The sequence below is a fragment of the Pieris rapae genome, chromosome Z, assembly GCF_905147795.1.
Source record: "Pieris rapae chromosome Z, ilPieRapa1.1, whole genome shotgun sequence".
NCBI lineage: Eukaryota > Metazoa > Arthropoda > Insecta > Lepidoptera > Pieridae > Pieris > Pieris rapae.
Window position 1 is genome coordinate 3,997,095 of NC_059534.1, and position 27,528 is coordinate 4,024,622.

General features: G+C 32.4%; 3 protein-coding genes across 3 annotated transcripts; 1 reads left to right on the forward strand and 2 right to left on the reverse strand.

Annotated features, from left to right (window-relative positions):
* Positions 1 to 581: 581 nt before the first annotated feature.
* Positions 582 to 10,046, reverse strand: LOC111000098. Its single transcript, XM_022269442.2, has 7 exons — positions 9,853 to 10,046; positions 6,346 to 6,507; positions 3,746 to 3,926; positions 3,118 to 3,369; positions 2,029 to 2,103; positions 1,705 to 1,820; positions 582 to 764 (listed from the first exon to the last, which is right to left on the reverse strand). Exons 1-7 carry the CDS (start codon positions 10,018 to 10,020, stop codon positions 582 to 584), a joined length of 1,137 nt encoding a protein of 378 aa, XP_022125134.2. The 5' UTR covers positions 10,021 to 10,046.
* A 2,110-nt stretch (positions 10,047 to 12,156) lies between these two features.
* Positions 12,157 to 14,331, reverse strand: LOC111000084 (ATP synthase subunit beta, mitochondrial-like). Its single transcript, XM_022269426.2, has one exon. It carries the CDS (start codon positions 14,280 to 14,282, stop codon positions 12,585 to 12,587), a length of 1,698 nt encoding a protein of 565 aa, XP_022125118.2. The 5' UTR covers positions 14,283 to 14,331; the 3' UTR covers positions 12,157 to 12,584.
* A 5,776-nt stretch (positions 14,332 to 20,107) lies between these two features.
* On the forward strand, positions 20,108 to 21,376 carry LOC111000081 (lipase 3-like). The gene has a single exon (XM_022269423.2). The coding sequence runs from the start codon at positions 20,108 to 20,110 to the stop codon at positions 21,374 to 21,376; it is 1,269 nt and encodes a 422-aa protein (XP_022125115.2).
* The last annotated feature ends 6,152 nt before the right edge of the window (positions 21,377 to 27,528 follow it).

Consider the following 27,528-nt stretch of genomic DNA (forward strand, 5'->3'; position numbering starts at 1 on the left):
TAGAAAATTGGTAATACTTTTATTCTTTTTTAAAGCATTCTCCGTTGCTCTCTACACATCGTCGCATTCGATGGAACAACTGAGAAAAGCAGTGGGCCCATTCTTCCTAAGGAGTCTATAGCATTTTCGTAAGCCGTGTATTTTCACCGCACCTTCAGTGTTTTATTTTCATGTGTAACAAGAAATTTAGATTTGCCACCAATTCCAGAAAACAAATGACAAATGAATACAATTTACTACATTAGGTCACCAAAGAGTTCTAAAATTGTAGTTCAAAAAAAGTTTTCATTGGCAGTATTTCTAACTGACCAGTTCTAAACATTTTCAATGTTTACCACACGGTACACGTTAATAAAAAGAAACACCTTTTTTGATGTAGATATAAAATTTATTTAAAATGTAATGTAACATATTATTATGTAAAATAAAAAAACGGATTTGCAGAAATGCGTTTTAATATTATTTAAACAAACATCTAAACAATAAAAGCTAAATCACAACATAAAAGATAGGCTGTACTTAGAATTTTTTTATAGAAAAAAATATTTTTCGCCATACAGCGCCTACGTGTAGCACGTGCTTCACTCTTTAAAACCAATTTTCTTACTGACTGTACTTTTCCCAGAAACTGCGGACTTCTTACTTATTATTGACTTAGTGTCCGCATTTTCATCAACTAGGCTTTCTATAGAAACGGCTGGTGTTACCGTGATATTACCCTCACTATAACCTGCCTGTCTTGGCAGGTATATCCCAAATCGATCCTGAAATCCATAATATTGTATAAACATTCGTTCATAGACATCGCGATTTGTTTGTTTTATTAGTTTTTTAAAACAATACTGCGTTATTCGAAGTTTAAAAACGATTCCGACCCTTTCCCAACGTTTGTTTACCAAAGCGCTAACAATAGTCTCGGCAAAAGATTTGTATATGTCTTTCTTGATAATTTATTTCTCAGTTCAGTATACCGGTAAAAACTGGTATATTTCGCTGATTTGTCAGTCTATAATCTTTCGGTTTCCTCCCGCATGTTTTGCTCAAACGTATCCCGTTCCATTTTACGTAATCACTAATAAAAAAAGTAATTATATGGCACAGTCATGATTTGAACCCACGACCTCAACATTAGGAGTCTAGCCTGTTAAGAAGATCAACACTTCTTCTTTACATGAATATGAATATAAGAAGTGAAATTTTTTAAACTCCATTTTTATATCAGTGTAAGAGAGATAGTCTAATTGCACTATTTTAACTAAGTACTCGTTCGTCTCATTCTCTCAGCTTTATTTACAAAACGGCGAAAATCTATATTATATTATACATACATACATTGGCATATTAAACAATTAAACTTAAAAACTACTCAACTGATTTTAATTCTTTCATTACTATAATTTAGTTAAAAAAACCTTAACTAAAAAGGTCTTCGGTGAATCCAAAAAAATTGCAACCGTGCGAAGCTGCAAGCCGCTAGTACTGCACTAAGTCAATATCCAACAGGTATTTTAGAAACTAAATTGAATTAACTGATTAACTTAAATTGTATTATTTAATTAAAATCTTTCTTATAGGTAACTGATAATTATCTCAAACATTACATGGATTACCAGTAATATAGATGTTACGCATATTTCGAGTGTAGTATTCAACCAACTAATTTTAGATAAATATAACTCTACATTTACAAGAATTTTAATATACCTTGGGGTAACGATTATAAGAGAATTGTGGGTGGCAAACACACGGACGCGGCGGCGGCTTTTTATAACTCTCGTGCGACGAAAGGACACTTTTAGGTGTAGGTGGAGTCTCATACCCTTTGATCAATAAAAGCAAAATAAACTCATGAACTCAATAATAGTTAATCAGACTTTTTCATCAAAACATATTGAATAAAATGTTTAAAAATATTTTCATTCAATATTACCGACATTTCAATAATTTGCGGCCAAATTGTATTATTTTACTTCTTGTTAATATATAATTCAGTTCTTGACAAATAGCACTGACAGGAAAATTGATAACCTTTAAAATTATTCTGACGCCTAAGTGTTCTCTTCAATTTCTTGCGCATTCTTTTCTCCCAGGCGATTTCAGCGGCTAAATAAAACAACAATTAATATTTATACCACTAGGTAATACTTTGAGCGAGGGATGGGAATTGCTTACGTATTTGTCTCCTTTTTTATAAACGTATAATTACGTGTTTTAAATGTATGAATTCTTCATTTCTTATGAAGTGAAATGTGACAGATATCATTATAGTTCTAAATTCATAAAAAGGAAGACAAATTTCGCGTTTCCCCTAGAAACTATTACTCTATCGGCTAAAGGTAGTAAAGACTATAAATTTTGTTGTTACTATATGAAAATTAATTTAGCTCACTAATGTTAAGATTTCAGAGGAAAATATATGTTTTTATCTTTGATGGGTAAATGCTATTTTCGTCGCTATGAACCTAGAACTTGAAACGCTTTGTTCAGTACAAGCTTTATAAAAATCTCCAAATTAAACGGGACTATATATTAAATTATATACGGGGTTATTGTTAACATTACCCCTTAGGAACCGTTAAAATGTATTTGTGATTATTAAAAGTTCAGCCACATGCGACCACTTTTGCGTTATCATGTGTTAGCTTTTCTAATAACTCAAACAAACAGAACATCAAACTTTTATGAAAACAAGTATTAACTTAAATTCAATATTTCGTCTGCTTTATAAACATGATTATTTATAAATAATAAAACCAAACTTAATATGCGAGATTAAAAACGATAATAAAAATTCGTTTTAACGTTACTCACACATACCTACATGTCCCATCTTTTACACCTAACAGGAATTACTATGTCCACCCTAATAATATATATCTTCAGCACATCTGACGGTTTTAAAAACATAAAAGTTATATGATTCTCTTAATTCATTTTAAATTACTAAACTATAGTTAAGACATGACTATGCTTGATAAAGTTCTTAAGCTAAATGAATTGATTGAAATGAATGAATATATATAATAAAATAATCTGTTTTTGTTAAAATTCAAAGGTGCGAAATAATCTCATAGTGTGATAGGTTGAAAGATATAAAAAGCATCCAATAAATCTCACTGATACGTTCCTTCTCCAAGATATTGAGCTCAAACATTTTATATGAATTATAGTATAACTCAGCAATATCTTCCTTGATTTCAATAACAGGTATTTCCATAGCTTCTTCGACGGCTTTTTTTAGTTCTACATAAGCCGTATCGTAGCGAAGGGCTGGTTCGTCAACGTGAAGAAATATTGCTTTATCAACGGTATTAGAAACAAGGGAAAATAATGTTTCTGAAAGTGTTGGTTCCGGGGTTGGTATCGGCTCTGAAAATGATTTAGAAATCGTCAATTGACTGACCATTAGCATCATTACGCACACCGTTTGTTTATGGGACTTAACAGAAAAGTAGGGGTAGCAGCAGCAGACACTTGTAAAATTACATAACAATTGTCCTAAAACGTGATTGTCCACTTAACGAGGTAAGGGACAGGTAAACTTTTACGTCTTGGTTTACTGGTTTTTTAAAGATAAAATTAGGTTCGTCTGTGTTTGTATCAATATAAGCATCATTTGATATAGCACCGTACTTTTGCGGCAGAATAGATAGAACTAAGCTTATATTATGAAACATAATCAATTTGAGAAACAAATATGTTTAAAAAATAAGTTAATACAATTTTTTTTTAATTTACATGATACCTGGAGTTGGTAACGTGGTGTCAGAGGTGGCAATGGATACAAAAGATGAAGATGCCGTATTAATAGTGGAGGCGTCTGGTGTCGCAATTCTGAACGGCTCTCCGGGATAATTGGTATTGATAATCTTCTGAATATCATCTATCAGCTTCAAGTCATTATATTTGAATTGCTTGGCGTCTTTCTGGAATGTATAGAAACAATTTGATCATTTATTTCTGTTATGTTGTTTATATCAAGCATATTTATTCAATTAATTCGCGGATATTTGTATAAATAACGCGCGCAGTCGCGACGATAAAATATATGCTAACAAATGAGTTTAATTTGGTAATTCCATTAAAATAAGTAGAAGTATCGTAAAAAGCTCTTGTGATGGATGGATTGACTTAAACGGCCTACAAATATATCAAAACTACTGTTACCATTGCACAAAATTCTAGATAAACAGATATCTAAGGTAGTTTGTGTATAAGCAAATAAAAGCTTTCCACAAAACCTATGTATCTATACACATTTGTCGAAAGCTCTTCGCCTAGTCTCGACTTAAGTCATGAGAAGCCTCTCGGGGCTTTGGCGACCATTCAACACGGACCTAGCGGCTGCTGTTGTCAAAGTTACACTTTGACTATTTTAACAGATTATTATAGAATCACTTCATTTCCAAGCATGTACTTGCTTCACCTGAATTGACCCTTTCTTAATATCCACGAGAACACTACCTCAATAGAACAAGCTGCAATAAGAACACGAGTATGTTTCTCACAAAAACTAGCCAGCGAGCGCAAACTACTTCTCGGCTGGACTCTGTATTAACTGCTGCCATTATACAGAAACTTCGTATGAAAGCAATGAATCTCTATAAACGAATTAAATACTATTCAATTGATACTATTTTAAATTGCTGCAGAACTTGACTATTGCAATTTCATAGAATTCACTTCAAAGTTACCTTTGCAATCTGTACTAGCAATTAATTGGGGTTGCATTTCCTTCGTCTATTGAATATACTGGAAGTCAGAAAACGTTTGATGTCTACTCTAGCTATTAAGCGTCTTATGTACTTAACAAGAACCGAGAGAGCTGACATTCTACAGAAACCTTTGATATGCCAATTCTATTGTCACTTGACCTTATACAGGTTTTACAGCTATTAATGTTATTACTATCAATACTCTTTTCGAGCTTTTACTATTTATTTCTAGCCATAAAATAAAAGTCCAGCCGTGAAGTGGGTAGTTTTTATAAAATTTAAGACTCTTATTAATAAATAGGCAGGCCTTGATCTGAAGTCTTTGATAGAATTACAGAAAAAGGGTCGAATAAAACAAAAGATACCTGACATGAATATGAATACATGGTGCAGCCATAAAGTAAGTAATTTATTTAATTTTAGTATTATTTAAATTTTTAACTTCATATTTATTAAATTCACATTAGAAATACAAAAATATTCTATTTAAAATTGCCACCTTTGGCGTATAATCTGTTTGGCCCCGAATCAACGTTTACGCACTGTTTCCAAGGAAAATTTCGCCTCTCCTAGCTCCAAAGATTTTATAAGAGACTCAAACTCTTAATCAAATGGCGGCACCATTCGGTTAAGAGCAGGCTATATCCTCTAAAACTGTCTAAAGGGTCTGTCAGTCTTTAGCTCTGTAACGGTGCGTTTGGGTAGTTCGTCCTTCGTGACCTGGTGCAGAATTCCGCTAAAAAGTCCACGTTATGTTTTGAAAAGTATATTGCTTTTTCACAAAGCTGTAGTTTTGGGACTTATTAATAACCATCACTGACGCAGGATAATGAACACCTGTACCTTGTCGACTGCTTGAGCAGCTTCTTTAAAACTGTGAGTGTACACTTTACCATTTTGCTTATTGTAGTGTTCTTCAATAGTGAAAAGTTTTTCATCGGTAAAGAAAATATTTGTTTGCTGTTCACCTGCGTATTGTGATAAAAGGCGTTTTGATCGATACTCTCTCTTCAAATGTAAAGATTAATTTAGGTTATGTCCTGTATATCGACGATAAGCTCTAGATGATAAGATCTGTATAGCTACAGGTCTTCTTTTATAATACATAGTCCGGGCTGTAATCTTCATTTCTCGAAATAAGATTATTTTCTTCCTAATAGGGATTCAACGAATGGCTGGCGCTCACAGCATTAACAGCCTTTGTAGTTAATCACGCGGCCGAGCCGATATTTTCTGGTCGTCAGACGAAGTGGTGTAGTATCGGTTGATAGTACGAACGGAAATGTGTAGAAAATGACCGCCGCTCCATACCTACTATGTTCTCTATAGTAATAAACACGAAAAAATATGTGAAATGGCACTTAATCGAAATATTAAAAAAAATATACATACATTCCAAATTAATAAATAAAAAGCTGAAAAAAAGATCAGTTTTTATGTAACAGTATATTTATGGCCTGACTATTTATATAACTCATATTTTTATGATTTTGTTCATAAATGAATCATTTTAATTTAATTTTAATTTTAAAGCAGTAAACGTGTTATTAAGTAAGCAGTATTTATGTTTAGGCTAAGATTAAAATTGATACAGTATTTTGAGATTAGTAGAAATAATTTTCATACACACCTTAATAAAAGAACTTCCTTCCGAAATGTTGAGGTGTTCTTTGATGTCAGATTCAAGTTCTTCTGTTGGTTTCGTAAAATATTCCGCTGCTTCCTTTAAAATACCTTTCCGTTTGTTTTCTCTGGTCATTTTACTAACAAACATCTCTAATGTTGCCCGTATCTGTTTCATCATATTTTCAATAAATATATGATTAAGGCATCAACTGCTTACATGAGAAGAGTCTGTGCGGAACTAGAACTCGTGAGAATTGAGAGTGTAAATGCTAAATTCCCTTTTCTGTTGCGATAACAACAGTCATAACAACAATCTGTGAGACAGTAATCTCACTAATCATACATAATAAACACTTTGTTTCTGAAATGTTTTTTAGTTAATTATTTCAATTCGAGATCACTCTGTCAGGTGCGCTAGTATTTCTATATTAAACTACGGTTACAACGATGAAAAGTGTCCATGGCCGGCGATATCAGTTGATATTAAGTGAGCCACCTGTCCGTTTATTCCAATAAAAAATCTTACTATAAAAAAAACGACCACGGTAAACTCACCTTTACTTACATTATATGTTTCACAAATATTAATTTTATATGTTTTTGCTAATATAATGGTTTGATGTAAGTTGATTGACAAAATAGAAAAAAAAAACAAAATATACGAAAGGCCTGTTCGCGAAAGCTATCGCGTGTAATAATATGCGTTGGCTTTAAAGATTGAGTCTTATAATTATCCCCAAATTAAAATTTATTTTTTAACAAACTTGGCCCATATACTTTAAGGGCCTGTTTCACAATGTCCGGATAAGTTCCAAATAAGCTACTTATTACTTATTGGTAGGATAAATAGTATTTTTGCGTTTCACGACTGTCAGATAGCGTCATGAAATTCGAAGTATCTTATTTGGAACTTTTATCTGTCGAATAATTTATGTGTTACATAGCTATTTGGCACTTTATTCATATATTGTGAAACAGGCCCTAAATGTATTAAGTATTTAGTATCCGTATCTGATTCGTGATGATTTAATTTTTTCTTTCTTGGCAATTGGACCTTTCTTGATCAGCCTCCTGTGACTAGCACACTCTAGGTCTAAGGAATACCGGTTCTTTCGCTGTTTTCCTAACGTGAATGAAAAATGTCAGCCAGTAGGTGAGCATAGAATGGGGCGTTTAAATGAAGTCTTTATTAAAATGCCTCAATAGTACCATAACTAATTCTGGCTATAAATGAACGTGTCATTTCACTGGAGGTAAATTCAGTATTACACGAAAGCCAGGATTAAATAGAATCAATACTGTACGTAGTATTTGTATTACAACAACCTTTAAAATAGATCACATAGGACATCCAGTGCAATGCCTGCGACATCATTCATAACATGCAAACATCAGTTTCAAAGGACCAAATCTCCCTTTGATCAACAAATTAACGTTATATATGCGTTCATTAAATTATAGTAGATAGCTATTAATATAGCTATAAACCTATTAATAATTAGAGTTAGACCCGTTTACGAAATTTAAATAAATGAATATCGATAAAATATAGATATACAAGAGTCTAGCTAATAGTAACATCATACATCATCTTACACAAAGAAATTACAAAAAAAAACTTGAAATAGAGATGTAAAAAATAGACATGGAGACTTCACTTATATTTCATTCAAACTTGTGCGCTTCATATACACGTATTTTATAACAAATACTAGCGGACCCGACAGACGTTGTCCTGTCTATACATCTTTAATTTGAAAATTTCAAACTTTTTTTAATAGGCTAAAACATTCTGGACCATTTTGATGAAAATTACAATTCAAATGTTATGACAATATCTAACGATCCAGCACATGGTCTACAATAACACAATGATAACTAAACTTTTTTTTAATTTGATCGCAGCGCTAACTGTCGGGACAGACTAAAATTAAAATTCGAATATTATTTAAAATTTGACACTGCGATGGTAATGTAATGTCGGATCCAATGTAAAACATTCCAAAGTCAACAACTACTAATAAATTAAAAATTAATTAAAAAAACATTGTCTAGCGGACAAAATTGTGAATCTAAACCATTCCCAGATCCCCTTGAACACACAAAAAATTTCGTCAAAATCGGTCCAGTCGTTTGAGAGAAGTTCAGTGACATACACACTCACAGAAGAATTATATATATCATTGATTTACAAAAAACCTTTTTTTTTGGGTTTTTTGTATATCAATGATATATATGCAATCAATTATTGAAATGAATCACATGAAGGTTGATACAATTAACTTACTGTTAATTTATTAGTACATTTATTAATCCTACTAATTGGTCGCTAAGTAAATACAGTAAATAGTATTAAATACTTAGCGCAAGTAGTTCGCATACGTCATGCAATTAAGGGTACTAAATTCCTAATTAGCATAATGCCATTTCTATGGTCAATTATCCCTTGGCAGCCTTTGACGATTTAATCAAATGAACTATTTCATGTAGAGTAATATTCTAAAGATAAAGCCGTATACATTGCATTACGCCAGTCATCAAGATTCCGCGCTTCAGCGATCCAGTACTATGTTGCATTCATCATATGTATGTTCATAGGCCTTCGGTGTCTATTCTATAGATTTTGGTTTTTAGATATTTTATTCTTACGATGTTATCGAAGTACTAGGTACTTGAAAAATAATGGTGTACTGAGGTTCAAACGCACGGTTCTCATTGTTTTTATTTAACTTATTTGTATTCCTGCTGATAGACGACAAATCTTTGTTTTTAATTTATTTTATTAGTTTTTACAATTTTAATTAACTATTTATTATTTTTAGTTATCTATTAATTTGATATTGCAGCTCGTTACAAACACTGTGTAAAATAATAAACTTGGTAAAGAGTGTCGGAGAGTTTATTGCCAATTATTCTCTTCTGTTCTACGCCCTTGATTTGAGAACTGGCAGTATATTTAGAATTGGCAAAAAAATTAGATGCATTTAATATATACTCATCAGTCAAATTTTACCATGAGATTGGCAGGTTGGCAGGCTACATAAGATATAAATATGTGTTAAGTACAATTTTAACACAGTGCCTGTAACAGGTGAATTCTTACTCTTCATTAATCTTTCTCGTTTTTATTTAGACTTTATTATCAAATATATAGGGCAAATAATAAAGTGAGATACTAATAGTTATCCAAAAAGTATTTGTCAGTACAATCGAACAATTACATATAATAGTTAGAAACAGTACTATTATGATAGGTGGATTTTTTTTAATTTGTCTGAGGGAAATAAAAATTTTTTTAGTATACATTTTCTTTTAATCTTTCAGAGTAATATATTTTAATTTTTTTAGACCTTTAGAAACCCTCTTATTTCGATATTACTAATCAAAGAAATTACATATCGCTTATCAAAGTCATGGTAAGAACATATTTATATATAAATAATACAAAATTGCTTGACGGCCCATAAGGAAGCTCTCTGCTAAAACCTAAGTTAAATAATCAAATGAATACCTCTGGATGTCTGGAAAGATACGACTCTTGCTCCAATTGAAGGGTCGTACCAACTCTGGCCACGCACTCTCGTTGGCAGGTGGTAAGTGCATCTTCATCCCTATATAGAATTCCTTCAGCTGGCAGCGGGTCCAGGGGTATACCCTTCATTACCTTTCTTAGAGGCATTTTAATATATTTTGGCAAAAATTGTTTAAAATATTTGATTAGTTAACTGTCACTATACAAATGTCAGGTTGCTTTTTTGTGCCTCTATGAAACCGCAGAGAATATTATAAATAAGAAACCACTGATTGAGATTTATTAAATTAATATAGATTTGTGAAATTAATACATATGAATTATAGCGTTATATTAATAGCGTGCAAACCTACTGATACACAGTTTTCGGAATTCTAAATTTCTTACAATTACGTTGCAATACGTCAATCTCCGTTACTTAGAAACGAATACTCTAGCTAAGTTATATATTTGCATTAAAGACTCTTTCTTCTTTATTAAGATTTTATATCTGCAAAGATAAGTTAAACTGATATGAGATATTCAATTTCAACAAAATCAAATTAAGAACTATTACTGAAAACTAGATTATCACTACTTTGCTATGCTATTTTTCTCCTCTCGTGCAAAATTATTTATGAAATGGATACATTTCAGAATTCAGAATCTGTTTATCGTTTACAGGCTATAAGCAAAATGTAATAATGAAGTCGTAACACATTACTAGGTACGTCACAAGTCTAGTGAGCTCCGTGTGGGAGGTATCTATTTTCATACTAAACCCTGTCAATTTCATTGTTTGCAAGGTTTGTGGCATAATGTATAAAGTTACAAAGTAAAAGGTTCAAAGCAGTCTACCTACCTTCGTGGAAGTGTTTTCTTCTTCACTTGTTACAATCAGCCACCTGAAACCCTTGTTAACATTATACGCTAAAATAACATTTTTTTTAAATGTTTTACTTCAACAAAAGCTACTAACAACAAAACTATAATATGTTCAAGAAACACGTGCACACAACATTTAATTAAATACACATATCATTTGTTCGGTAGCCATGACAAAATACCGCTTAAGAGTTGCATACACATACAAAGAAGGCAGAAAAATACATAATATTTTCACCTTGTTAGTTTCATTTACAGTAGCTTAAATTAAATTATTTGGAATTATTTTATGAAAATTGGAATGCGTAGCATTGTTCCCGACCAACGCCAGTACTCTGTTATTTTCAATTAGATTAGATTATTAAAATATCTTCCATAAATCGTCTTTCTAAGAGAAATAAGCAAATTTCTATTAGAAAACTGCTCGCCTAGCGGGTTCTAAAAATATTAAATTGAATACAAATAATGTATATATTCTTCGGTTTGAGTCTGTTTAGTCTCTAGTAAATTAACTAACTTAATTTCAAGATTATTTTATACGCACTCAGATTAATAAGTATGCGTATTGTTGCGCAACTTTCGGTCGACATGTGTGTTGCAAGCCTAACAGATCAACCCCTCAAAACAGTCTGTATACTATTTAGAGCTTTAATGTAATGCATCCGTAGAAATGCGATTATATTGCTGGTATTAATTTTAATAGTACTTTATTGAATTTCACCTCACTCCGTTGTATCAGCGACCCAAAAAGTGTCTATATTGTATATTAATTTTATCTGAATATTAAATATGACCTACGTTTTATCATATTTGATGACTAACAAAAGTTATATTACTTCCTAAATGCACTGAATAGAGTGCCGGGTGCCTGGAAAGGAAAATCGAGTACTAAAAAGGTTAAAAGAATCAATTGTAAAGCATTGAGCGTGTAACGAAAAATGTGTTTTTTGTCTTATATTCCCCTGCACTTAGGATAAAGGAACTACTTACGTGGTTAACAAATAATGAAAAAATTATTGTAAGTTTCATTAAATCAATATATAATACTTAGTACATCGAGAAAAATAATTTCATTGTGTAATTATTAAGGTTACTCTTTCAACAGAAACATTAATTGAAATAAATACAAAACAAAGATATGTTCTACTTAATTTTGTGTATAAATAAATGCAAGACAAAAATAATATCCAAAGTTAAGGAACTACTTACGTGGTTAACAAATAATGAAAAAATTATTGTAAGTTTCATTAAATCAATATATAATACTTAGTACATCGAGAAAAATAATTTCATTGTGTAATTATTAAGGTTACTCTTTCAACAGAAACGTTAATTGAAATAAATACAAAACAAAGATATGTTCTCCTTAATGTTGTGTATAAATAAATGCAAGACAAAAATAAACATACAGGTACCAAAAAGAGAACACCGTATCGATTTTATAGTATAAAACACTGTTGTTAGGGTGGTACATTCCCCCTCAGGCTCAGATTAATAAGTCCACGCAGATATTGAAACATAAAATATCTCGTGAGGGAGGAGAAACGAAATAAAGAGCTATTATGTATCGATCAAATGTCCGTTACTTTGAGTATGAGAAACGTAAGATTTGCTTGCAAATTATAATTTTAAGCCAAATTTGATGTCAGTGATCTTTTTCTTTGATAAGATTTTACGCTCCCAGTACTAAAATTCAATTTAAATTAATAAAACAATGGATTTTTGGAATAAGCAAGTTTCATTGCATAGCGGACATTGAGAATATTTTATACAATAAAATATATGGTAGACAACAACAAAAATAATTAAAATGCAAAATATACTTTCTTGAGCAAATCTAAGTCAATTTAGGACTTTGCCAATGACTGTGACTTTGCTATAACATCTTCGATCGTACCTACCATATAAAAAGCTGCCTCTGGTATATTATCTAATTCTCCAGCCAAAATTCTCTTGAACCCTTTAATCGTCTCTTCTAATTTAACCATTTTACCAACATGACCTGTAAATACCTCAGCTACTTGAAAAGGCTGTGATAAGAAACGTTGAATTTTTCGTGCACGCGCCACTGTCAATTTGTCGTCCTCTGACAACTCATCCATGCCCAGAATTGCAATAATATCTTGCAGAGATTTGTAATCTTGTAATATTTTCTGAACACCTCTTGCTACGCCATAATGTTCGGCACCTATAATATTAGGATCCATGACTCTGGATGTTGAATCTAAGGGATCCACAGCAGGATATACTCCCAACTCAGCAATGGCTCTAGAGAGTACCGTTGTGGCGTCTAGATGAGCAAATGTCGTGGCCGGGGCAGGATCGGTCAGATCGTCAGCTGGGACGTATACTGCTTGCACACTAGTAATAGAACCAGTGGTGGTGGTCGTAATTCTTTCCTGCATTGTACCCATGTCTGTTGCCAATGTTGGCTGATATCCTACGGCAGATGGAATACGACCTAGTAAAGCCGACACTTCCGATCCTGCTTGAGTGAATCTAAAAATATTGTCTATGAATAATAATACGTCTTGACCTTCTTTATCTCTAAAGTGTTCTGCTAAAGTTAGACCTGTTAAAGCTACACGGGCTCGAGCTCCAGGTGGCTCATTCATTTGCCCATATACTAAAGCTACTTTGGACTGCTTGTAATCGTCTTTAATAACACCACCAACTTTCATTTCATTATATAAATCATTACCCTCTCTTGTACGTTCGCCAACTCCTGCGAATACAGAAAAGCCACCATGAGCTTTGGCCACATTATTGATGAGTTCCATAATCAAAACTGTTTTTCCAACACCAGCACCTCCAAATAATCCAATCTTACCACCTTTTACGTAGGGAGCTAGTAAATCAACGACCTTGATCCCAGTGACAAGAATTTCTTGTTCTACAGACATTTCAACGAATGGTGGTGCATCAGCATGAATTGGAGCAAACTTATCCGTTGCTATTGGCCCTCGTTCATCAATCGGTTCTCCTATAACATTAATAATCCTCCCAAGCGTTGGCTCACCAACAGGAATTGTGATAGGAGCTCCAGTATCTACAACTGGCTGACCACGTACCAGACCTTCTGTACCGTCCATAGCTATAGTACGACACGTACTTTCACCGAGATGTTGTGCTACTTCCAAAATTAATTTTGGTGTCCGACCAGGTACTTCAAGGGCATTTAATATTGGTGGCAAATCTTTATCAAACTTAACATCAACGACGGCACCAATAACAGCAATTATTTTACCCTTTGCTCCTGCTCCTGCCGCTTTTGGAGGCCCACTGGCTGGTTTTTCTGCTTTTGAATCTTTTGTACAATATTTTGCACTTGGAATGTTTAAATAGACACATGCACCTATTTTGGCGAAACCTTTGGATTTATTTGAAACCTTTAAATTGTTCACGTCGTTGGCGCTTACATACTTAATTTTTGTGGAAGTACTGTTTGATATAATTTTCAAATTTTTCCCGCTGTCTTTTGTTGCTTTTGATTTAAATCGCTTATTAATATACCGAAGATAATAAAGTCGTTGTAAATTATACATTTTTTCAACGCACGTTTCGGTTGAGCAAATTAAAAAAATTACAATTAATATTTACTTCTTAATCTCAAAAGTGACAAATATGTCATGTGTTTGATGTTTAATTGGTTTTCGAATTACGTTATCGACAAATCATTCAATCATTCAAAAGTTTCCATTATAAATAGAAAAAACTTAAATGACAAAACATTCCTTTTATTTTCTGGACTTGATAATTTTGATTATAGCTATAGTATAGATTGAGACTGGACCAATGGAAGCGTTGTAGCGAGCAAAACGGGTCAATAGTTTGTTCTTACCTTTAATTTTTTATGAGCACGCCATTTCGTGGTCGAGGCTTGAGGGGTGTGTTTCTATGAGACATATATACACCTGAAGCAAACAGTCTAATTGCAAATACATTTTTATATATTTGTAATACAGTGAATACTGTTAAATTTTTATATTACAACGGACAAATTAGCGTCTAAGTGCGGAAACAGAAGCCACACTACACCTCGATATACAGTACCCATAAGCTGTGTGTATGTTTTTAATTACTACTTTGATTTAGCAAATAAATGTATCCTTTGTTTAATTGATCTTCATTTTAAAAATAAGTTCTATTTAACTCATTTATTTGCAAACAATTTGCATAGCATTATTTAAATTAAACCTGTTCCTTAATCTTTTTAATCCTTTTGAATATTTAAGCGTCACTAATATTAAGTCAAAGAAAGCTTTACAACGTTATGCATATTTTACTAACTAATTTGGCTGTTCGTGTCGATCCAATTACATGACGGGCAACGGCCCTGTGCTTAGTTTTATTTTTAATATTCACCCCAAATTGTGTTGCAAGAGCAAATTTGTTTGGCTTTCTATTAACCTCCAGATACAAAAATGTAATAAGCATTATTTATATGGGTCTTACATAATCTGCCTAAATAAATAGAGTATTATTATTTGGGCATCGTATGTTTCGTATTACTGTGGAATTATAACTGATGTAATTTGCTAAAAATACCTTTATTAAAGTAAAATTTATGATTAATATGGAGAATAATGTTTTAATTATATGTCAGCACTAACCAGCATGCGATGGGTAAGGTGAGTTGTTAGAAGCTAAGATAAATTAAACAATAATTTTTACAGGAATTTTTCATTTCACCGTAAATGTATTTTCCCACTCCGCACATCGTAACATCTAATGCAAGAGAAAATCTCTCATATTATTGTAAAATAGTATTGTGTCGGAACCTATTCGAGCAGAAATCTGTAGACTTTTAAGTGTTCTATGTGTCGGTTGGGTTCGTCATTTACACTATGGACCTACACAGACTCGCGTAGAATCGCGGTTGGTCATCGCAATCTAGCTAGAGGTAAGATGAAGCCAATTCTTCAAGCGTCCTGAGGCAACGAAAACAGATTTCCTCTCTGACGTAGACGCAATCTCCCGTCCGCAGCACAAATGAATGTTCCAATTGTGGCCGTGGCAGATATCTGAGTCTCCGTAAGAAAGAGCCTACCACGCAGTCTCTAGATGATAGTGGATAGCGTGGCAGTTGGAGTTTAGCCCCCTAACCCCGGAATATGGAGGGCAGTCTATGCATCCACTACTGGGTACTAAGCATCCCAATGGAGGATGCCCAGCGGGGGATTTATTACCACGAGTGCATAGGGGGCAGTTATTGTTTGATTCTCAAGAAGTTTACGGGGGCAACAAGCTAGTAATAAATTTAAATTACATTATATTACAGTATAAAACAAACATTTAATCTATAAAAATAAAATTTAGATATTATACTTTAAAGAGGCAGTAAAACAATAATGTCACAATCACACGAAAAAAAAAGTATTTATTTTAAATCAATGATGCATAGAAATTTGTTTTAATATCAAGATTTTACATTAAATGTCAGACGTACTCATTTATATTAGTTTTATAGGATACATCGTGTAGTGGATGCAAATGAAACTTTCAGAGCCGCTGTAGAAGTTTGATTGAAAACGGAATGAGAATGTTCATTATTATTTTAATCAACTTTTATTGTTTTTAGTCAGGCTTTTGTAGACCAGATATATAAATAAAACATGCCAAAAGCCAACAATCGATGTTGATGTTAGGCACTGAAGGGTTTTTACGAAACCGAAGCAGAATACCGCGTTTACATTCAGCCGTAGTGAGCAGGGAAATGGGCAGGAAAGTGGGCAGTACGAGTATGTAAACGCGATACTTACGACGAAGTATCGCCAAATGTGTACACATTTAACATTCTTTGTCTGATACACAAAGGTTCAAACGACATCAGGGGTGCATACTTAACCATCAGTTTCGCTAGTTAAAGAATTGCTTAAAAAAACATTTATTTTCAACCGGAGAATATATTTATCATAACAGAGGAAAAGTTTTTCGAACGTTTCAATTATCATAATTATCTATGGATAATAATGGAAACTAAAAAGTGAATGTGAATTCCAGTTGAGGGAACAGTTAAAGCTTTATCCTAGTTCAGTAGTTTTCTATCCACGCATTCTGGATGGAACGTGTATAATATAGGTGATGGTGAATGGTATTTGGTGTAATTATTCTTAAAAACTTTTATATTCCATTAACTATGACTAAGACATATTCTTAAAACACTCAATCCGTATAAAATCAAGGAAGTGGTCCCTAAAATTTCCCTTACGCTAATTAAATTAAATTCTCAAAGGTCCTATTTTAATTAAATCCAACCTTAGCGCAGCTATTTGATATCTACAACAGGACAAACAGAAAAGACTAATAACATGGCGAACAACATTTTCCTTTTAATATCAACTCTTTTGACGTTCCATGGGAAATAAATAAAAGAATGTCTTACGGTAGGTAAGTTTTATTAATAAGTAAAAAACCATATGGAATTTTTAATATGAACCAAGCCCGGGAGTTCATCCATGTAAAATATATTACTTTTAAAATATCAAGGTAGAAGTTTTAAAAATGTGTGTGCCGGTAATTTTTGTAACAATGAAATTATTCGCCAACACAATTGGTGCGTTTAAGATATGTTTGCGATCTTTATAAACAATGAAGTGGTAGATATGTGTTAAATTTTGTTGAGCTACAATACTTTTAATTAACACTCATTGATGTTGTTTCTTTGAATTTTTTTATATATTGTTTTAAAGACTTTATCCATACATTGTGAAATAGACCCTAAGGTCTATTTCACAATGTATGGATAAAGTTCCAAATAGCTATGCAACACATAAATTATTCGGAAGATAAAAGTTCCGAAGAAATTTCGAGCTACCTGACTGACAGTCTTGAAACGCAACAATACTTTTTATCCTACCCATAAGTAATAAATAGCTTATTTGGAACTTATTCGGACATTGTGAAACAGACCCTTACTATACTAATATTATAAAGAGGAAAGATTTATATTTAAGTTTGATTGTTACGAAATGGCTCAAAAAGTACTGGACCGATTAAAAAAACATATTTCACCAGGTTAATTTTATTGCAAGAAAAAAAAATCAAATTATTAATATCTTCTTATAATATAAAATGCCTTTAAAATATCTTTTGTCGCATTCATAAGGATTCTATAACTGCCGACAACTCTGATTCCATTATCATATTTCAATGAAGGCTGAATCTGCTAAGATGCAGTGAAGTAACTCAATCGGTGCAATTGTTTTCGACCATATAAGAAATTTAGACATGCATTTTCATAGCATTTAGATATTCGTGTAATTAAGAAGCTTGGCAAGCAGCTTTAATATAATATCATATAATTATTGTACAACAGAGCCTGTATATTGTTAGGAAATTAAGAAAGCAAATAGAGTTTCCTTAGGTGACTATTTTTATAAATACCTAATTGGAGCATTTATTGTTACAGAATTTTATTATTTCGATTCAGATTAGATTAGAACGGGAAGATATCGATTTGTTTCATAACGATGACATTCGTAGTTCAAAGGGCTTAGCACTAATATTGGCTCTCGTTAGCGTGTGGTTGTCAGATATTTTTATTTTTAGATACGATTTAGTCGCACGCTTAAGCCACTAGGCCTATACTGCTTTGGAATGATTATATATTGTAAAAAAAACATAAGTTATAAAGTTCAGATTGTGTTAAAAATGTTGGTCCAAATATAAAATGAATGTACAGTAGACACAGAAACTACCCAAGGCGGGCACCACTCGCCCTTGCTATGGAGAATCCCCCTCTGGGCGCCTCCGCCGGGACACTCAGCACCCAATGGTGCCCTTCGTATAGAGGGCAATTCTCCGCTGTACGACCTACACAGGTCATAAGAAAAGAGCGTACCAATTCTGGAAGAGAGGTAACGAATTTGCGAGCAATGTGAGTTTTTAGAGCGACGGTATTACAAGTTTTAATAAAAGATACTTTACGTTTCAACTTTTTAAATAAATAAATATTTGTACAGACGATTACTTTTGAAACACCTGGGCTTTTGGGTGTCCCTTGTCAACACATCAATTAAAGCTAAATGTAATTTTTATATTAAAAAATAGAAAAATCGGACAGTGGTCAAAAAGTCAAACAATATAACGGCGGACGTCGGTGGAATTGAGCTGGAATCATTTATAAATAGGGGGAAACAGGGAGATAGGAGGCAAAAGGTGCTGTGGTGCATTTTATATGAGCCGTGTTCGTAGGTAAATCCGCCCAATTTCACTTGCTTCCAAACTCAATGTATGGAGTGTTATTGGGGAATAATTTCATTTCCGCATGATCGCTACATATACAATGCATGTATCTCTATATATTTTCTTATGTCTTATAAGCGACTATTAACAGTTACTTAAGCAATTTAGTCAAGACTAGTATGTTTTATAAGGTATACTGCTCCTTATTAAAAAAAAAAAAAATAATATTAAAAAACAATATATATATTTCCTTATATGAGTTAACTGGTTGCTAAGTTTTCAGTTACACGATCTTATATAACATTGAAGGTTATTCATATTCACTAACCTACCATATAATTATGAAAAAATATATATCAATTTAATACCAATCTATTACTCGATACTCCGCCAAAGTTTAGCAAATTCAGTTGTTAAATAGCACCATTGACTGATTGATTTATTGTACGAGGATTATTAATTGAAATCAGTAAATTTAACTGCAATTATTGTATTATTAATTATTGACGTCCATTAGTTAACTTGATGTTTACTATAGGAATACATTATTTGAAGGTGTGATTTTGATCAATTCGCTTCATATCTAAGGTTCCACGAATCATACTTATTTTACTATAAATTTTTAACGATATTGCCGAGCGAGGGTGTAATAGGAAGGTTGACTCACCTTCAATTGCATATTGCATTAGATTTAAATTCTTCACGTCGTTAAGAAATAAACTTCTGAACTGAGATGCTACGGATAATTGCGAGATGCGATATTAATATTTCTCGTATTACACTTGAATAAATTACTCATTACTTTTGATATTGGAGATTTCTGACTGATCGTTTAATTTTAATAGTTTATTAAACAATTTAGTAATAGTAATTGAACAATGTAAACATATTTCATTAGTTATCTTCTATTGTTTTAGAAATTATACAATAGTTGCATCACCTTTATATGATGTCATAGGCATAACGAAAGTTAGATTGTAGTATTAATCGGGCCCTACGCACGTTCAGTACTAAAATGAAGCTCATATTGGTGTCTGCAATCCTTCTATTTTACCACAATCATTGCGTTAATTCATACGCTATTTTCGACGTAATTAGTGACAAAATGAATCAATTTACGCATTCAATAAAAGTGGCGTTTAAATCGTTTCGTGTGAAAATGAAAGATTTATTTTTCCCCGACATGATTAATCCAAAGGAAACCGATTTGCCCCAAACTAATTACAGGAAGTCGAGAACTAACAAGGCGTTCAGTGATTTTGTCGACGAAATGGCGGCTGAAAGTGAGACAGAATCGCCTGAATATTTAACTTTGAAATCTGATCCCACTGCTTTAATGTCAACCCCGCAGCTGGCGACACTTCATGGAAAGCGCATTGAATCACACATTGTTTTAACGAAGGATGGATATTTTCTAACTTTACATCGCTTAATTTCGCCCTGTCGTAGAGATGGCGACAAAAGTTATTGTAACAACGAAACAGTGTTGCTCCATCACGGTTTATTAGGTAGCTCAGCTGATTGGATTTTACTAGGTTCAGATGATTCTCTACCATATATACTGTCTAACCTTGGATACGATGTTTGGCTGGCGAACGCTAGAGGTAACTACTACTCTCGCGGGCACACGTCCAAACAAGTAGATAGTACAGACTTCTGGAAATTTTCATGGCACGAAATGGGGTATTATGATTTACCAGCTGTTATAGAATATATGAAAACTGTTAAGAACACGAGTAGCAAAATCAATTATGTTGGATATTCTATGGGCGCTTCGGCATTTTTAGTATTACTGTCTTCGTTACCACAATATAGTAACAGTTTTAAAATAGCAATATTTTTAGCTCCACTAGCGTTTTTGTCAAATACAGAGGGACCTCTTCGAATACTTCGAGCGATGGCCTTTGATCCACCTTTGCATTTATTAAAACTACTGGGAAATGGAGAATTCATGCCAAAGAGGAAAGTTCCATACTGGATTTCTAGTAAATATTGCCAGGGCCCTGAACTTTTCTGTTGCAATCCATTGTATTTCTTCACAGGAGCGATACCGAGCGACACCGAATATTTAGATAGAAGTTTTCTAGCAAGATTGATGTATCATGTTCCTGCAGGTGGTTCAACTAACACAGTACTACATTACGCGCAGTTGATAAAAACCGGTAAATTTCACAAGTTTAATTATGAAACTGAGGAGTATCCTTTGAGTCAGATATCAGTGCCAATCGCGTTAATATCCTCAACCGATGATACGCTAGCAACAGTGGCAGATGTTTTAAGGCTGTATTTCAGCATACCGAAACCTATAGACCACTATGTGATCCATGACAAGAATTTAAATCATACAGACTTTATATGGGGACACAATGCAGCTGAGTTAGTATTCGGCAAAGTTGTTGAGTTTCTAACAACGGGTTTATATTTTAACACAACACGAATCAATGAAGTGTAATTTTTGTAAGTGCTATTTATTTAAAATAAATAATTAAAAATGATTCATAGTTTATTATTTGAATATGCTATTAATATTATTTATTTAAATTCCCATATCATATAGTCACATCTTATTATAGTTTATATAGTTAATATACTTCATAGATTTTTTTAAGTAGAATTTTAGGCAACAGTTTTTAAAAACGTTTAAAGACGTTTCGGCATTAGGCAAACTGAACTATTTAACCATAACCCAACTTTAATTGAAGATCAGATTAATATAGGTAACGTCTACATTTTTATTAGTAATCTCGAAAGATGAGAAAAGTTTTAGATGCGTATGTTTCAGGAAAACTTGCCGGATAATTTCCTATCAAAGCTCTTAGGATAAATCCGATCTCAAAGCTGACGTTATCAAGTAATTTAATGATAAAAATGGACGGAATAAATCAGAGGCTGCTAATGTAAGCTAAGAACTGTTGAACTGAACTGAAGTATATTTACGATCCTTTGTGCATTCCTGTCAGGAAAAATATATTGTTATTATGCGCTCATGTTGTATATTAGAAGTTTAGTATGATTTTACAAAACAAAAATGTATTAGGTATTTTCTGTCATTCATAAACTAACCAATGTTTCGTTTGTAGTATGAGTTGGTTAAGTGTGTGAGACACTTGGAATCCTGAGGAAACATCTTGTCTTCTAACTTTTGAGAATAGAATAGTTTTATTTTTTGTTTCCTATCACCATAATACATATATCTTAAAGATGTCTATTGAAAGGGACTGCATCCGCAACACCGAGTACGTCAGATATTTTTTAAATATCATTCGAATAATTTTATATTAAACAGGCACGAGGCTCACCTGATGCCAAGTAATACCGCTGCCTATGGCTCGCAAGCGCGCTGCCAGCCTTTTAAGAATTGGTATGGTCCTTTAAAAACTGCGTTAAACACATTACTCGTGGAACGACGGACGTCAAGTACCTATTTCCTATTATGCCTTAAAGTTCGATGATAAAATTCAGCTGCAGGTACTAATCTGAACTGTGAAGTACGGTGTGCTGTTATTATATTTTTAATGTACACTTCCCATACAATATAAACAGATACAGTTTTATTACGAAAGAGCTATTACTACTATTTACTTTCAATTGGTGTTTGCATTGCTTACTAATATTGATTATGAGATTATCGAAATGTCAGTTCCACCAGGTACTACACTTCTGCCTAAGCAACTAAAAGTTTATGTGATGCATATTGGTGGCACAAATATGTTTCTTAGCAAAATACTAGTCATATTTTCGAATGTGTGATGTTCGAGTTCATATATCAATTATAAGTTCTAAGCGGATGTGAAAATTCGAATTTCCGACGACGATTTTTAACAAATTGACGTATCTTGAAAGTCACTTTTACGTAAAGTTCTTTTGAACTTTGTTGTTGCAATGTTTCTTGACGAAATGCAATACTACACGAAATATTTTATAATACGAATGTACGACGCGAGTTTCGCAATTACACATAAAACTTTGATTGATACATGCAAAATATTACATACTCAAATCCATATTTCAATTTTTAGTATATACACCGAACGAAAGTTTTACCTTCGACATTATCTAATTAACATACTAGAGCTCTGTCTGGACGTTTAACTACTTATTCATAAAAACAAAAATATGATAATTGCACTTCTTTTAACTAACTTTCGTCTCTTTTTGTCAAGTTGAGTTTATACGGTGATGAAAAGTGATAGTTTAATACTTTAGTTATTACAGTACTATTGGATTACTTGTTAAACTTATGTGGATTGTTTTATTAACTCCTTTTTAAAAAATATAAAAAAGATAATCTGTGTGTTACTTAGGGAGTATTTTAATGATAGAAGAATGCTTGAAATTGGTTCAAAATAGGCAGTAATTGCAAATATACGATCTACGATATAAAATTGTGTCGACATAATCCAGCAAAATAGTTTTAATATTTTAATCAATATATTTATTCATTTATAACATTGATAAATATAATTGTAATAATATAATAATAAAGTAACCGTAAAATGTAATAACTGAAATATATTATTAAAATGAGACCCTTTTTTTAATCAATTAAAACATCATCAAAGTATGTGTGTATGAAATTTTGTAATATGAAAAAAATATTTGTTCAGATCTAATTGAAATTATGAAAAAGCTGACCCGCCGTAGACTGCTTAGAAATAAAAACAACAAATAAAATCCAAGGCAATTTGCAATACAAATTCGTCTTTATTCCAGTCTGGGCACATTAACCAAGCCACATTGTTTATCCGGAAACTTTTTAATTTAACGAAATAGGTTCGTACCGTATTTTGATGCTAATATAAGAATGTCATTCAATTTTCCACCATTTGAAGCATTTTATTTTTATAACACGGACGCATTAAAATTATATTCTATGTTTATTTATATAATCAACTGCGACTCTCAGCTCTGAGACCACGACTTGCATGCTCTATGCATTAATGGATTTCTATGAGCGTCAACACTTTATACATTAAAGGTAAACATAGTGAGGGAACGAGTAAGACTTAGCAATAATTATATTCGATTTTTAAATCTTAGAGCCAGAAATCGACTATATATGTAAAGTCTGATAATCAACTTGCCTTTGAAAGAAGATGTTCAAAGAATAAGATGCAATCTGAGCCTAACCCATATAGCTGTAACTGGATTATTATTTTTATTTTTAGTTCAATTTCTCGACAACAGCTAGATTTATAGTGATTAAAGCCAACTGGGGACTCCAATATGTAGGAAGACAAAATCTTATTCAAAACTTGTACGAAAGAATTTGTGTAAATTTTATATTGCATTATTTATATTAATTAGACCATTTTGAGTGTTTGATTTACATTATTTTATCTTATTTGTGTAATAAGATAAGTTTTATAATTTTTCTGTGTGTAATATTTTGGTATTCGGAACGACAGTATCTTTAGTTAATGCAGTTTTATTAGTAGTAGTCGTTGTGATAATAAATATTTTTTTGGCATAGTATGATTTATCAAAAGATATTGCCTGTATGGTTATATAAATCTGGTTCCTCAGCATCAATTTGATTAGTGACTTCGCCGCACACGTATTTTGGATATTTTTATCATTGTGTGCTAATAAGTACCAGCAATACTTGAGCCTCGTATAGAGGGGTCAACGATTATTTTCGTAAAATATTTAAAACGTGTGATCTAATACTGTTATACATTACGCTCAAGAACAAAGTTTGTTTAATAAAAATTGTTATTACATATCGATATATAAACTTGATCTTGTGTTATCAGTTTTCATTGTTACATTGCTTTAGTCATGAACGTCAAAACTTTATATATTTTCTTAATACTAATATGTATTAATTTCACGAATAACGCAGCCTTTAAATCAATCGAAAACTTTACAACATTTTTTTGCACAAATGTGAAAAGTACACTGAGGAAAATTAAAAAAATTGTCAATGAAACACTATATCCAATCAAAGTAGAGGGGCGTAAAGTAAAATCAGCCATTTCTAACTTTTTCAAAACAGTATTCAAAGATAATGTGACTGAACAAGGAAAAGTTAGCAATAAATTGGACGGTGATATTGCAATGGCTTTTCGATCATCTATGGCATCTTATGGATACCAGATAGAAACTTATAAAGTGTTGACTGCTGATGGATATATTTTAAAAATACATAAGCTCACATCAAGGGTCCCGGATTCCTTTGGAATGAAAAGAAGAATAGTTTTATTGCATCATGGTTTATTTGGTTGTTCTATGGATTGGCTCCTTCTTGGTCCTCAATACTCGCTACCATTCATACTTTTGGAATCTGGTTTGGAAGTTTGGTTAGCTAATTCCAGAGGAAATCAATTCTCTAAAGAACACACATCTAGAAGTGTCAATTCAGCAGAATTTTGGGATTTTACATTTCATGAAATCGGAGTGTATGATCTCCGTGCTATTTTTGAATATTTGTATGATATCAAATCGGAACATGCTGATATTGTATTTCTGGGTTACTCGCTTAGCGGTACTGCTTTACTAGTTTTACTTTCTTTATTACCCCAATATAATAATATGATAAAAAATGCAGTCCTCTTAGCACCTTTAATATTCATGAATGATATTAAGGGACCACTAAAAGATATGTCAGACGTTAATTACCAGAATCATAATTCAACAACGCTCATTGGGAGAAACCAAGAACTATTGAAAGAAGATGATTTATTGAAAAGCATTACACAAAAATATTGCAATAAAAGAAAAGTATTATTGTCAAATTCTCTACTTTGTTTAAAATATGGCATGTCTGGGATGTCGAAGATGGACGAACTATTAATCAATTCAGCATCAGGAGGTTCCAAGAAGACGCTTATACATTATTTTCAAATGATGCAAACTAAGCGTTTTGAAATGTTTGATTATGGAATCGAAAATAATATCAGGGCGTATGGCTTGGCCTCCCCACCTAAATATCCACTACAGGATGTATCAGTACCATTATATATTTTTACATCCACCGCTGATACGATGTCAACTAGGAACGATATAAATAAACTTAAACATTTTGTTCCAGGTATAAACCATACGGTTTTAAACAAAAATGATTTCTCACATCCTGATTTTATTTTAGACAGGACTGCCCCGGAATTATTATATAAAAATATAGCCAACATTATCAACTATACCTAAAATAGCCGGTTTAAAGTTTAGAATTACCTACCAGATGACAACGTAAGAGCATGTACCTATGTTGGCTTTGTGTGTTGGACATACACAATGATTTCCCGCGTGGCCGCTTCATGGCAGGAGCCTTTAAAACGACATGTCACACTAAGCTCCGTTCAAAACTATAATGAAAAGTGTGTTATTAATAAATTATACGGATAAAAATACGTGTAAATTTTAATTTTAGCTGTATGAATGATTTCACGGTAGAATTGCTATGACAATATTAAAAATAAAATTTACTATTGCATCAAAGGGGTATCCACGTTTAATTGAATGATTATGATATATATGAAAATAGAATAGATATGTTTGTAGTTAATAAAATCTTATACAGAATTAAATTCTTTCTTTTTTTGATTTAGCATACTGACATTACAAATATTCGGTTTTCATTTATTAATAATACATATAAAAGCAGGTAACATAAGATTATGGGAACAAAATGCAATCCCTTCCAGGCATCCCTAGTATGGAGAACTACATACTATGGGTAAACTGCTAGAAGTGCATTAATAATTTAGCAAAATTGAGACGAGTAGGAATGTAGAATTGTAAAATTACTTAACAATAATATGTAGTATAATGTGTGAACCAAAACATGCATGTTTTGATAATAAATTGTCTGTATGGTGACTTTTATATAACCGCTCTAGTACTTAATAATGGCAGTCTTTGTTGTACGTATGGTGAAATATCTTATTACAGTGGTTGTGAAAATTAAATGAAATGCAGATTCCATTACATTTTATTAAGTGGAAAAAGTGTTGATGTTGAATTTTATTTTATGTAATTCTATAGTTTAAGAAGTTGTCTTGCAACGAAGTTGGATGATACATATGAAATAAGATAAAGTGTGAAAAAGACGACTGATGTATTTATCAGGTCCGGCTATATATTATTATTATAGTACAATTATGTCGCTCAAAGTATATTTTGTATTATTATTTGCGCTCGTAATTATTTCTAACAACCCCAACAAAGGCAGCAGAGTATCTCAGGATCAGGAGAGATACTTGAGAAAAAAGCCAGCTAAAAGTGCCCTTACGATAATAATCTCTAAACTTATTACTGACAATAGGCACAAAATCGTGGAAGCTTGGAACAAAGTAAAAGCATTCTTTAAGCGAATGTATAAAGCCATTAAGGCAGGAATCCAAAAAATTGGAAAGGGTATTGGTAATTTCTTTAAAAAGTTAGCCGGGCGCTAGATGTTTTTCGTAAACTAAAAGACTGAAGAATATCCATATCTTGGTTGTCAGATGAATTGGAGACTCTAAGAAGGCTAACAACCAAGAGCCGATGCAGAACATCTTCAAAACGTCACCTCTAGAAGTTAAGGAAAATATACATCTAATAATACGTGTCCTTAATCAAATATACCTTAAAATATGTAAAATTTAAGTTACGTTATTATTA